This window comes from Babylonia areolata, chromosome 6 (assembly GCF_041734735.1).
Source record: "Babylonia areolata isolate BAREFJ2019XMU chromosome 6, ASM4173473v1, whole genome shotgun sequence".
Lineage (NCBI taxonomy): Eukaryota > Metazoa > Mollusca > Gastropoda > Neogastropoda > Buccinidae > Babylonia > Babylonia areolata.
In genome coordinates, this window is record NC_134881.1 from 43,608,961 (window position 1) to 43,623,842 (window position 14,882).

The window sequence follows — 14,882 nt, forward strand, 5'->3', positions numbered from 1 at the left end:
CTGTAAAGCACCTGGGGCAGTTTTCTGGATAGAGTACTATATGATTGTGTTATATGTTATTATCATTAGAAGTAGTATCATTATTATTATTATTATTATTATTATCATATCATCATCATCATCAACACAAGAGCATCGAAAGTATTGTTATCATTGTTATTATTGTTATCATTGTTATCATTAACATCGACAGTTCTTGTCCACTTTGTTCTGGCGTTTAGGAGATGAGATTTGATGCGCATGATAGATATAAAATACACTGTTGAATAAAGCAAGCAAAAAGGAAAGAAAGAAAGTAAGAAAAGGGAGCATCCATTTTCTGAGAAACTCAATAAACGTGGACAGTAAAGAGAAAAGCTAGCGGGGAAAATCAATATCAACAAATCACTCGAAGCTGAGTGGAAAATCCTTGGGAGTGTGCTAGTCTACACACACACACACACACACACACACACACACACACACGTGCGCACGCACACGTACACGCATACACACAACACACATACGCATATATGAATATATATATATATATTCTTTTTTTTTCAAAACTGTTCTCGACAGTATATCAGTCAGGGTGTGCGATAACATCGTAATCATTTATCATAGTGAGCAATAAACAATCACAGTTGTATGATGGGCCTAGGTATCATCATGCTCGAATACATACATCGAACGTGTAATTTTCTTTTATCTTGAATAATAATTCGACGATGAATTGCAGGGAAACAAACGACCCTCAGTGCACACAGCATGTCAATGGGTCCCCTTCTGTCCAGCCTTCTATCACTGCCCCTCCCCCACATCGGTGGCGCTGATATGTCATGTCTGCTTCTTCTTCTGCGTTCGCGGGCTGCAACTCCCACGTTCACTCGTATATACGCGAGTGGGGTTTTACGTGTATGACCGTTTTTAACCCGCCATGTAGGCAGCCATACTCCACTTTCGGGGGTGTGCATGCTGGGTATGTTTTTGTTTCCATAACCCACCGAACGCTGACATGAATTACAGGATCTTTAACGTGCGTATTTGATCTTCTGCTTGCGTATACACACGAAGGGGGTTCAGGCACTAGCAGGTCTGCACATATGTTGACCTGCGAGATTGTAAAAATCTCCATCCTTTACCCACCAGGTGTCGTCACCGAGATTCGAACCCCGGTTCCTCAGATTGAAAGTTCAACGCTTTAACCATTCGGCTGTTGCGCCCGTCGTCATGTCTGCTAAGCTGGGAGGAATCCAGTGATTTAGTTTGAAGATTTTTCTGATCGATCATGGCTGACTCTACCGCATGGGCTTTAAACTGAAGTGCTCTCGTGTGACATTTTTATTCCTGTTTGTCCGTCAATCTGATCGTTCTTGTTGGTGTCTGTTGATCCGTTTGTGATTCAGTGGCGGCCCTTGTTGCTGTCTGATGGCGTGTTTGTTTTGGTTGTTGCCTCTGCTTTGTTTTCTCTCTCTTTTTTTTTTTTTTTTTTGGCTGCTGCTGTTGTTGATTTTGTCTATTATTCCATTTGTCTGCTGAGGTCGTCATTCTCTGTTTCTTCGTGTTACTGCTGCTTTGTATATCCGTGTGTGTGTGTGTGTGTGTGTGTGTGTGTGTGTGTGTGTGTGAGAGAGAGAGAGAGAGAGAGAGAGAGAGAGAAAGGATGATATATATATATATATAATATACAATTATATATATCTATATAATATATATATATATACAATTATATATAGCTAGATAGATAGATAGAGAGAGAGAGAGAGAGAGAGAGAGAGAGAGAGAGAGATTGAGCGTGTGTGTGTGTGAGGAGGGGGGACCGAGGGGGGGGAGGGGTGTTCTTGATGCACGGCTATGCATGTTTGCTTCTCTGTGTGTGTTGTGTCACTGTAAAATGTTGTGTATGTTTCGCAAAACACCCTGGGCTTATTGGAGATAAACCATTCTGAACCCCCCACCCCCCACCCCCCCAAAAAAGAAAAACAAAACAAACAAAAAAACCCCTCCCTCTGCTGACTCAAATATCTGCACAAAGTGAGTCATGATGTATTAACATTCGGTTGTCAGTGTGTGTGTGTGTGTGTGTGTGTGTGTGTGTGTGTGTGTGTGTGTGTGTGTGTCTGAGTGTGTGTGGGTGGGGGGGGGGGAAGAGAGGAAGCTGGGGGTAGGGGTAGGGGTGGTGGTGTCGGGGAAGGGAGGGTGGGAGATAAACTCTAACGTTGGCATTCTCTCAGCAACGGCAAGCGGCGAAGAAGCCTAAGTGAGCAGAAAAAAAACTTACCTATGAAACCAATCCACACATCGCCTGTGTGAATGCACAGCGCACTGAGGAAAGAAGTAAGCCTCTTGATAAATGCTTGAGGAGTTGCTTCAATGTGTTAAAATCCATCTTTTCCCTGAAGAGTCACATCATAAGTTTCGAAACAAGGACATGTATTGTATTGTATTGTATTGTATTGTATTGCATTGTATTGTATTGTATTGTATTGTATTGTATTGTATTGTTGTGTTGTGTTGTGTTGTGTTGCGTTGTGTTGCACTATGTTGTGTTGAGTTGTATTGTATTGTATTGTTCTGTATTGTGTTTTTTGTATTGCGTTATGTTGTATCATATAGTATTCCATTGCAATGAAATGTATAACTTTTTACCACAAAACATTACAAAGTGAAATTCGGACAAATCTACCGAGGAAGCTCGCGTCGCCACAGCACAGCGCCAGTCTTTCTCTCTCTCTCTCTCTCTCTCTTCTTCTTCTTCTTCTACTTTTCTGGCTGCGACTCGGAGTGCGTTTGTATCGCTATCAAAGTGGATTCTTCCACAGCAATTCACAAGGGACAACCCTCTGTTGTTGCGCCGTGGGTTGTCTAACTTTCCGGCTATGCGCGACTCTACTTCCATAAGACGTGGATGTGGAGCAAAAAACAAAACAAAAAAAAAGGTATGTAATTTGGACTCGAACCAGTGGACACACTCGCTTCCCAGTCAGACGCATTTACCACCAGGCCACCAATCAACGGGTGGAAGGAGTGTGTGTGTGTGTGTGTGTGTGTGTGGTGGTGGTGGGGGGGGCGGGGGGGGGGGGGTTGGAGGATGTGGACTCATAACTAAAGAGGTGGAAGAAGGAAGAACGAGGAGGGGAAAGGTGGAGGAGAAGGGGGGCGGTGGTGTGAATGGACAGGCAGGGGCTGGCCGCGCGGTCACTCACACACACTGTAACCACCAACCCCCCCCCCCGTACCCCCCTCCCCCTCCCTCGCAACCCACACACGCGGAGGGCGGCCAGTATATATATATATATATATATATTAGCTATAGCCAGCGGCCAGTGACTGACTGACTGACGGCACCTGACCCAGGCACTAACTTTTTGTTGACTCTTTACCGCCGCTGATAGCCAACCACGGCTCATCAAAGCTGCATGAGGGACGGGTTTCACGTGTTATGGGGGTTGGGGGTGGAAATGGGGGGGTGAGGGGGGGGGGAGGAAGGGGGGCTTTTCGCTCTTTGTCTGTCGAACACACTGGCCTTCAGGACCACTTCAAACAGAAGACGGAAGCAGCAGGAGAAAAAAAAAAACATCCTGAAGAAAGAGAGGGCCGCACATTTACCCCCCTCTGTGTGTGTGTGTGTGTGTGTGTGTTGACCTGACGGGAGGAGGGGGAGGCGTAGGCAGAGGCAATATATATCTATATATATTATGTGTATGTGTGCGTGCGTGCGTGTGTGTGGGTGTGTATGTGTGTGTTTGAGGAGTGGGGTAGGAGGGGGGGCGAGGGACAAGCAGTGCGCGGTGAATAAGGCAAGACTGGGATGTTTTCAGAACCACACCATCGGGGGGGAGGGGCGGGAGGGGGGGGGGAGGCGGAAGGAAATGATAGTGGCAGTACCGGGAGGGATGGAGGGAGGGAGGTAGTGCAGGGGAAGGAGGCAGTAAAACGCCAGAACAGCCTCTCCTCCACTTCAGTGCCATCCCACTCATCCTCCTCCACCCCCTACAACCCCCACTTTCTTCTCCCTTCTCCCCTTCCTCGAGTTCAATGGCACAACTCTCTCTCTCTCCTTGCAGCCCTCGGGTTCTTAGTGACACAGTCATAGCTGTGTGTGCGTGTGTGTGTGTGCGTGCGTGTGTGTGTGCGTTCGTGTGCGTGTGTGTGTGTGTGTGCGTTCGTGTGCGTGTGTGTGTGCGTGTGTATGCGTGCTTGCGTGAGTGATTTGTTTTTTCTTCTTCCTTTCCTTTCCTGTTTTCTTTCCCTTTGGGGTTCACTGGTTCTTCGTTCCCCCCCGCCCCCTCCCGCACCCCATCCTCTGCCCCGACTTCCCCAGTCCCTCTCCTCTCCCCAACGGCCTTGACCCTAGCAGTTGTGAATCTCGTCTCGCCAGGCCACCACCACCACCACGTCCGTGTCTTCAAGCTCAGCTGACGAGGATTTCCTTTTATTGCACCTTTACATCCTCTCTGCCTCTTCCTCTCCACTCTCCTCCTTCTGCTCTCCCTTCCTCTCTTCTCCTCTCTGACCCTCCTTCGTCCCCCGACCTTCACCCCCCCCCCAATCCTCCCACCCACACACACACCACCCAGTCAGCCTCGCGTAACCTCCAGCTCGAACGGCCTTGACCTCACAGCCTTTGTGTCCCCCCCCCCCCCTTTCATTCCATTCGTGGAGTTAAACCAAAGCTTTATGTTTGGCTGCTTTTTTTTCTGTCTTAATTCCTCTGACAAATGGCCAAACATGCATTTAGATGGAGGTTTTTAAACCGGGTAATCTGTAACTGGAACCCCTTCGGCGGTTTGAAAACAACAACAACAACAACAACAAAAAACAACCAAAACAACAAGAAGCGAGCAGCTATACGCAAGGGGGTGAAATGGAAGTCTTACTACACAAACACGAGTTCTTGAAATGAGAACACAAACAACACTGTAGAAACCACATAGACGATGTAGCAAAATGAAAAATCAATCACACCCCCCTCCGCCCCCGCCCCCGACCAAAAAAAAAAAAAAAAAAAAATAAACGAACGAAAAAGAACGAAAGAAAACGATGTTGCAAAACCGATGAGACAACACAAGTTCATGTGCACTCACAAACAGAGACAGAGAGAGACAGAGACAGAGAGAAAGAGACAGACAAGAGAGAGAGAGTGTGTGTGTGTGTGAGAGAGAGAGAGAGAGAGACAGAGACAGACAGACACAGAGAGGGATACAGAGAGATACGGAGAGACAAAAGGAAGGGATGGAGAGACAGAGAGATCAAAAAAAAAAAAAATATGAGAGAGAGGGAGAAAACAAAAGGAAAACAGACAGACAGATAAAGACAAGCTGGGACACAGAGATATATAGACAGACAAACCCAGAGAGAGAGAGAGAGAGAGAGAGAGAGAGAGAGACAGAGAGAAAGAGAGAGAGAGGGGGGAGGCACACAGACACAGAGTGAGGGAGGAGGCGGATACTCACTGAGACAGACAGGGCAGCACTCTCCATCTCTGTACACTGGGTTTTTACATTCTGCCGGCGGACACTCCACGTTCCGACACTCCACTGTGCCGTTCTGCAAACATCGTCATCATCATCACCATCATCGTCGTCATCACTGTCATTATCATCATCATCACCATCATCGTCGTCATCATTAACATCATCACTGTCATTATCATCATCATCATCATCATGGTGGAAAGTTCACGTCACCACACTCCACTGTGCCGCTCTGTTAACATCGTTACGTTATCATCATCGTCGTCATCATTGTCATTATCATCATCATGACCATTATCACCATCATGATGGCGGATAGTTCACGTCACCACACTCCACAGTACCGTTCTGTAAACATCGTCATCATCTTCACCATCATCGTCGTCATCACTGTCATTATCATGATCATCACCATCATCGTCGTCATCATTGTCATTATCATCATCACCATCATGATGGTGGATAGTTCACGTCACCACACTCCACTGTGCCGTTCTGTAAACATCGTCAACGTTATCACCATCATCGTCGTCATCACTGTCATTATCATCATCATCACCATCATCGTCGTCATCCTTGTCATTATCATCATCCTCACCATCATCGTCATTATCATCGTTATCACCATCATCGTCGTCATCATTATCATTATCATCACCATCATCGTCGTCATCATTGTCATTATCATCGTTATCACCATTATCGTCGTCATCACTGTCATTATCATCGTTATCACCATCATCGTAGTCATCATTGTTATTATCATCATCATCACCATCATGATGGTGGATAGTTCACGTTCCAACACTCCACTGTGCCCTTCTGTAAACATCGTCATCGTTATCATAATCATTTTCGTCGCTGTTTATATCATCATTGTCGTTATCATTATCATGTCATTATCATTACCATAATTTATGTATATCATTTTACATTAGCCTGGTGCATAGTTCACGTCACGACATTCCACTGTGCAGTTATCTATACATCGTCGTCATCATTAACATCACCAATGTCATCATCATCATTGTCATCATCCATCTGTATCATTTTACATTCTGCCAGTGGACCAGTCTGTGCTGATGTTATAACCATATACATCATCATTATCACCATCAACATCACGATCATCATCATCAACTTCATGGTCATCATCATCAAAAATTTATCAAGACCATCATCAGTAGGATCACCATCCACGTATGTCATATTAATGATATCCTGCTGGTGGACTTTCACTCTTAAAACATTCCACTCTGCTTTCACCATGGTTATCATCATTGTCAATACCCCACTGGCGGTGGAGGTTTCACGTTTTGATGCTCAGATTGCTGGAAAGAGAGAAGAGAGAGAGAGAGAGAGAGAGAGAGAGAGAGACAGAGAGAGACAGAGAGAGACAGAGAGGGAGAGAGAGAGAGATGTAATCCTGTAGATTTATTTTAGAAGAATACTGGCATACCCACAGACAAACCTATAGGCAAGCCATGATATGAAATGAATCAATCAAGCAGTAACTTTATACAACTAATCCAAGAAATGAATCGGTTGCCACACACAAAAAAACATGCCAGACTTGCCGAACCTACAGAAACACCAAGACTGAAATATACAGGAACCAATCAAAAAGGATGCAAGTGAAGGGAACAAATCAGAAAGAAAGCTGAAAGTGACAGGAACCAATCAGAGAGAAGGATGCAAGTAAAAATAAAACCAATCTGAAAGAAGGCTGGACTGAAAAGAACCAATCAGAAAGAAGGCTGCAAGTGACAGGGAACCAATCAAAGAGAAGGATGCAAGTAAAGAAAGCCAATCAGAAAGAAGGCTACACTGAAAAGAACCAATCAAAAAGACGACTGCAACTGACAGGGACCAATCAGACAGAACGATGCAAGTAAAAAGCAAAACAATCAGAAAGAAGGCTGTGCTGATAAAAAAACCCAAAAAACAATTAGAAATCAGATGTCTGCAAGCAATGGGGGGAACCAATGAGAAAGAAGACCTGTTGACAAAGGAAACCAATCAGAAAAGAAGCTTCAGTCACGTGACGTACCCGACACCGGCAGACGGAGCACTTGTCCCTCTCCCACACCTCCCCCTCCGTCCGCACCGTGCCGTTGTCATGGCAGCTCTGTAAACACTGGCACTGCTCCAGCTGAGAGATCTTCTCCTCCGCCTTCAGCAGCTGCACATGCACACCGTGACGTCAGGGTGAGACGGAGTCTGTCGTCATGGACACAGGGTCAGGAGGAAGGACAACTGTTGGTATCTATAATATTTGTTTGTTTGTTTGTTTGTTGTTTTGTTTGTTAATTGTTTTTTTTTTCTTGTTCCTTATTTGTTGTTTTGGTGAAGGAAACAACCCCAACTAATGAACTGAAAACGGTGGAGCGGAAGGAGGAAGTGGAAGGAGGAAGTGGAACAGGAAGAGGAAGTCACTGATTTGGTCCTTGTTGTTTTTTCAGTCAAATAAGGTGGGCAGATTGCCAGAACACATATTTTGTCCTAGTTTCCACCACAGACTGTACACTTTCGTGTTTGCTGACTTTCAGCTCGTTCATATCAAACTTGAATAATCTGAGTGAGTATTGGATCTGAAGTAGCGAACTGTCAGATCTGCTGGTACTGGTTTTGCACTGTGTTGTTTTGCTTACTCCTTTTTTTGTTTCTTTTTTGTTGTTATTGTTGTTCTGTCTGCGTTAACGATTTAACGAAAGGTTGGTCACCCTTGATCACTATCAGGTTGTTGTTTTTGTTGTTGTTGTTGTTGTTCTGTCTGCGTTAACGATTTAACGAAAGGTTGGTCACCCTTGATCACTATCAGGTTTTTTGTTGTTGTTGTTGTTGTTCTGTCTGCGTTAACGATTTAACGAAAGGTTGGTCACCCTTGATCACTATCAGGTTGTTTTTTGTTGTTGTTGTTGTTGTTGTTCTGTCTGCGTTAACGATTTAACGAAAGGTTGGTCACCCTTGATCACTATCAGGTTGTTTTTTTGTTGTTGTTGTTATTGTTGTTCTGTCTGCGTTAACGATTTAACGAAAGGTTGGTCACCCTTGATCACTATCAGGTTTTTGTTGTTGTTGTTGTTGTTCTGTCTGCGTTAACGATTTAACGAAAGGTTGGTCACCTTTGATCACTATCAGGTTGTTTTGTTGTTGTTGTTGTTATTGTTGTTCTGTCTGCGTTAACGATTTAACGAAAGGTTGGTCACCCTTGATCACTATCAGGTTTTTGCTGTTGTTGTTGTTGTTGTTTTTAACCAGTCTTGTTTAATCAGTCCATAATAAACATCGTTTCAATTATCCATGAGTGAGTGGGAGAGGAGAGAGAGAGAGGAAGATCAGCTTAATTTCAAGAGATACGTACCTTTTCAGATATATTTTGATAAAGCTTATGTATCTGTTGAACTTGCTTTTCCAACGCCTCGTACTGGGCACATGTTGGACACTCTGAAACACGTCGTCACAAACATCGGTCAAAGGGTACCACGGTAAACACCATGCATCCGGTATGTGAAATGTGGAGGTCAGTGATGGTGCCATGTGTGTGTCATATCCTTTTATATGATTCCACTTTGCCCATGCTAAACTGCAGCGCTGGGAACATTTCACGGACATACGTGCCCTGCCGTTTCTCTCTTTTGTTTGTGTGACGCTGGTCAACTCTGTCCTGTCAACCTACCTTCACCTTCCCTCAACGGTCATCTGTCACTGCTCTACCTTCACCTTCCCTCAACGGTCATCTGTCATTGCTCTACCTTCCCCTACCCTCAACAGTCATCTGTCACTGCTCTACCTTCCCCAACCCTCAACAGTCATCGTTCACTGCTCTACCTTCCCCTACCCTCAACAGTCATCTGTCACTGCTCTACCTTCCCCTACCCTCAACAGTCATCTGTCACTGCTCTACCTTCCCCAACCCTCAACAGTCATCGTTCACTGCTTAATTTCCCATACCCTCAACAGTCATCGTTCACTGCTTAATTTCCCATACCCTCAACAGTCATCTGTCACTGCTCTACCCTCCCCAACCCTCAACAGTCATCTGTCACTGCTCTACCCTCCCCAACCCTCAACAGTCATCTGTCACTGCTCTACCTTCCCCTACCCTCAACAGTCATCTGTCACTGCTCTACCTTCCCCTACCCTCAACAGTCATCTGTCACTGCTCTACCTTCCCCTACTATAGAACACTGATCACTGATATACCATTCCTTACCTGAACAGTCATCGTTCACTGCTTAATTTCCCCTACCCTCAACAGTCATCGTTCACTGCTTAATTTCCCCTACCCTCAACCTTCACACACCACACAATCATTACAGCATGCCACGCACGTACCTGTTTGACATACGAATACACATTATTGACTCAGTTTAACCTTTTCTGTTCTTATTTTTGTCATTTTTACATTAAAAATCTGCTGTTTGAATTCGAGTTACTATTTGTATCGTGTCGTTCAATTCGTACATATACTACTACTACTACAACAATAATATTCTATATAGCGCTATAATTCAAGTACAAGCAAGCTCTAAGCTTATTTGATTTATATATATATATATATATATTAATAATACAAAATAACACAAATTATACAACACACACAATCTGCTGTTTCACATGTAACGTCCTCTTGTTGTGCAGAATGTGAACGGAAAGTGTTTTTGCACGTGAAATGCGTTTATGACGTTCTGTTGGGACAGTTGAACAGGATTATGAACGAGGTATAGCTGTCGATGAAAATTGTGGAAAGCACGCTGTGTGTGTGTGTGTGTGTGTGTGTGTGTTTCCGAATATCAGCGTGATGGCACCCGGTGTAGTAGTGATAAAGAAGAGAAATGACATCATCAAGTACCTGCATCTTGCTGCGGGCACTGTAACAAGTACCCGTGGGACTGTGTGACTATTTTCACGTCTTGTAGGGCCCCCTGCACACACACACACACACACACAAAGCATCGTCATAACCATCATCATGATCAAGGCCTTCAATCTCTGCCTCCCTCCCCTCTCACTCTCTCTCCCTCTCATCACTTTTGCAACTTCTACGAGTACACAAACTCAACGTACAAATGAATTACCGGTTACAGTTGACAACGTACATTCAGAAAACAACGCTGATGCGACACACTCGTAAGTAACAAAAAGCAACACTTTCACCACCACCCCTCCAGGAGACCTGGTGGTCTGGGTGCTAGTCATTCACTAAGATCCGATGACAAACCAAGATCCCGTGTGCAGCACAAACTTAACACACACGAAAAGAACCCACGGTAAGAAACGGGGCTGTCCCTGTGCAAAATTCTGCAGAAAAAACCCAACTTTGATAGAAAAAAAAAGACAGAAAAGAAACAGAAATCAAATAAATGAATGAACAGATAAATAAAAATAAATAAATAAACGAATAAATAAGTAAAAAAAAAAAATAAACAGAAGAATAAATAAATAAATAGATAAGTAAATGAATAAATAAATAAATAATTAGATTAAATACATGAATAAATAAATAAATAAATAAATAAATAAATAAATAAATAAACAGATAAATAAATCAACCAACCAAAATGTAAGGGCCACCTTACACTGCAGCGACGCGATCTCCCCAGGGGGGCAGCGACCCGAATTTCGCGAAGGGAAGTTTTGTTGTGACAAACAAACTGTATAAGTAATGCAGCACAACGCAACAACAATAACCTAGCAGGCAAACGAGACTGTCGAGAGGTGTTGAGCAATGGCAGCCCTCGGGAAGAAGGACAGACTCCAGACCAGCCAAGACTGTCGAGGCATGATCTGCTGCACACTGGGACTGACAATGAAGGTGTAGGAATGGGTCGGTCGTGTTTTCCGCGTGCCACCCCGCCAGGTTCTTTTTGTTGTTGTTTGTTTGTTATTTTGTGGGTTTTTTATTTATTTATTTATTTATTTATTTTTCTTATTCCTTTATATTCAAGACCTCCTGGTGTAACGTGCACGGGTGAGTCCGTACGCTATAACGTCTCTCTGATGAAGCTGAAGCTTAACTTCATTCCTTCCTCCATTTCGTTTATAATAATAATAATAATAACAACATCAACAACAGTAATAATAATAACAATAATTAAAAAAAACAACACAAACAACAACAACAACAATAATAATAATAATGAAAAGAAAAAAAAAAGAACAACAACAATCATCATCATCATCATAACAATTCCTATCATCATTATTATTATTATTAGTTTTTGATGCTCTTTCGGTGTGTCTTTCGGAACGTTGTGTGACCACACGCACGCAGCATGTCATAACAGCCAGTATCAGATTTTCCTCTAAACTAACGCGTTTTTTGTGCGCGCGCGCGCGCGTGTGTGTGTGTGTGTGTGTGTGTGTGTGTGTGTTTTCCCACACCGCCTTCCCCCTCTCTCCATATCGGATTCACGCATATTATGGCTGAAAATAAATTAACTTCCGAAAATAAGTTATCTTCGTTAAACTTTAAATCACCGGCGTCTGTACATTTTCCGGTTGTCTGTTCCAAACTCAGACACCCTCCCACGCACATACTTGTGTAAACTCAGACACATAAGCACGCGTGCGCGCGCACACACATGCACACACACACACACACACACATGTGGACACAAATACATGCTTGCACACACACACGCACGCACGCACGCACACACACACACACACTGAGAGACACAAACACACGTTTGCACACACACACACAAGTGCAGACAAGTAAACATACTTTTGCACACACACACACACACACACACACACACACACACACACACACACACACACACAAGTGCAGACGAATAAACATACTTTTGCACAGACAGACAGGACAGACACACACACACAGAAGTGCAGACAAATACACATACTTTTGCACACACACAAACGCACACACACACACACAAACACATACACAAAAGTGCAGACAAATACACATACTTTTGCACACACACAAACGCACACACACACACAAACACACACACACAAGTGCAGACGAATAAACACACTTTTGCACACACACACACACACACACACACACACACACACACACACAGCGCCCAGCAGTGACCTCGTGCCGACACCAGCCACCAGCAGACAGACAGGTCGTACAGAGAGCACAGGGAAGACAGCAACAACACGCAGCCTTCAAACATACATCAGCGCGTCAAGTCTTCTGCCTTGCCTCCACACAGACCCGCCAGAAGAGCAACAATTAGAGCATTACCCACTCCTTTCAACAGCTGCTTTAACATGTACTACCCTGTTTCTTTAACTTAAGGGTTGCGGCGGTGGGTGGGTGGGTGGGTGTGTGTGGATGGTAAGGGAGTGTGAGCAAAAAAAAAAACAAAAACAAACAAAAATCTCCTGTCTCGCAATTATGTCGACTTTTCCCTCACACGCAGGTACTCCAGTGGGAGCATACCCGCATGAGTGCGCAAACACACCCAGAAACAGAAACAACAAAATCTCTCTCTCTCTCTCTCTCTACCTCTCTTTCGCACACACGCACACACACACACACACGCGCGCGCGCGAGAATATAGACCCCCCACCAACCCCTCTTTCCCAGTCTATATTTAGCGAGTTAAAACAACATCATCAAAAACAAAACAAAAAACAAACAAACAAAACTGCCACCACCAGAAAGAAATGCCTCGGTTTATACAGGTGAAGATAACATCCAACATCGACAGCTGTCGCATCTTTTCTGTCAGCATTCCGGCCTCCATGTGTGTTTTGTGCGTGTGCTGATCCAGTTCTGTGTTCCGCTCGGGTCACTTTCAGTCGTTAGTGGGGATGGGGGTAGGGGGGGGTGGGGGAGACAGCCATGTGCATGTCGCTCAGGTCATCGCTCAGACACTGGTGACATCATAACGGAGCGAGACACATCGTGACAAGCTTTTTGCTGCTTTCTTTCATGGGTGGGTGGGTTCAGGGTGGAGGGAGAGTGTCATGTGTTTGTGTCAAGTCATCTCTCAGACACTGATGACATAACGTAGCGAGACACATCGTGACAAGCTTTTTGCTGCTTTCTTTCATGGGTGGGTGGGTTCAGGGTGGAGGGAGAGTGTCGTGTGTTTGTGTCAAGTCATCTCTCAGACACTGGTGACATCATAACGTAGCGAGACACATCGTAAAAAGCGTTTCGCTGCATGTCTTTCATGGGTGGGGGATTCGGGGTGGGGGATTCGGGGTGGAAGGAGACTGTCATGTGTTCGTCTTTCAGGTCATCGCTCAGACACTGGTGACATCACGAGGTCACACGCTTTTTGCTGCATGTACTTTATAGGTGGGCGGGGTTGGGGGGTGGGGGTTAGGTATTCGGGGTGGAGGGAGACTGTCGTGTCTGTCTGTCTGTCAGGTCATCACTCAGACACTGGTGACATCACGACGGAGCGGGACACGTCGTCACGTGCTTTTTAAACTTGTATTTTAACTTGTTTCTATTCAGTTCACGTGTGCAATGTGGTTAGCAATCATAATCACCCGCCTTTTTTAAAAATTAAAAAAAAAAAATTTTTAAGAGAAAAAACAAAACAAGAGGGGGTATCGTCACATGCTTTTTCCTGTACGTCTTCCCTGTTCCTGGCTTGCTGTCTGGGGCCATTGAATCAAGAATTGCTGTTATCTGTTTATTCTGTTTATTCATTTATTTATTTTACCATTCAGAACAAGACAAGATTTGTGACTCTTGAGAACCACTGAATCAACAAGAGTTATGAAACACAAAAAAGGACACTGCAAAGCAGATTGTCTGATAACAAGATGTCACTCACACACACACACACACACACACACACACACACACACACACACACACACACAAACAAAACCAGCACTGACCCTGAAGAGCGCGTGCTGCCCGTTCCTCTGGCCGACGAACAGCGACAGGGGCTGGTGGTCGGCGGGGAAGGTCCGGTCCACAGAGTCCCGCATCACGCGGGAGTAGATGACGCTGCAGTTGATGGACAGGGTCACCTGGGAGCCGCTCAAGGTCAAGGCCAGTCTGTGCCAGCGCCCGTCTGCCAGATGGTAAGGGAATGTCTCGACACGGGCCTGTTGGTCGTGGGTGTAGTGGAAGCGAACCTCGTCCCGCCGCCCGCTGCTCTCCACTTCGAAATACCTGCGACACACGTGCAGCACGGTGTGTGAACAAAACTATGCGTCGCCCTTGTACGACAGTCAGTCGTGTTCGACCATGACCATCAGAACAACAGAGGAGACAACTGCCGTCCCGGCGAGGATTATACAGGAGAGTATCTTGCCCAAGTTACACCCCCACTCTCTCGACCAAGAGGGTTTTAGGACAGTCGGCGTTGGGGATGGTTCCCAAAGGCCAACTAGCCCCCAAGGCTGTAGCACTAAGAGCCAGTGCAATTTTGCCTTCTAGTTCGAGAGTCATAGTCCTTCACAAAAGAC

At 44.9% G+C, this 14,882-nt stretch overlaps 1 protein-coding gene across 4 annotated transcripts in view; it reads right to left on the minus strand.

Moving 5' to 3' along the window:
* The window catches only part of LOC143283053 (protein kinase C-binding protein NELL1-like), a 273,814-nt gene that overhangs the window by 150,601 nt on the left and 108,331 nt on the right, over positions 1-14,882 (minus strand). For all 4 annotated transcript variants that reach the window (XM_076589063.1, XM_076589065.1, XM_076589064.1 and 1 more), the window contains exons 5-9: positions 14,307-14,586; positions 10,315-10,387; positions 8,824-8,906; positions 7,510-7,641; positions 5,439-5,532 (exon numbers count right to left, since the gene is read on the minus strand). In XM_076589063.1, coding sequence (XP_076445178.1) covers positions 5,439-5,532; positions 7,510-7,641; positions 8,824-8,906; positions 10,315-10,387; positions 14,307-14,586 — 662 coding nt within the window. The remainder of the gene's footprint in view (positions 1-5,438; positions 5,533-7,509; positions 7,642-8,823; positions 8,907-10,314; positions 10,388-14,306; positions 14,587-14,882) is intronic.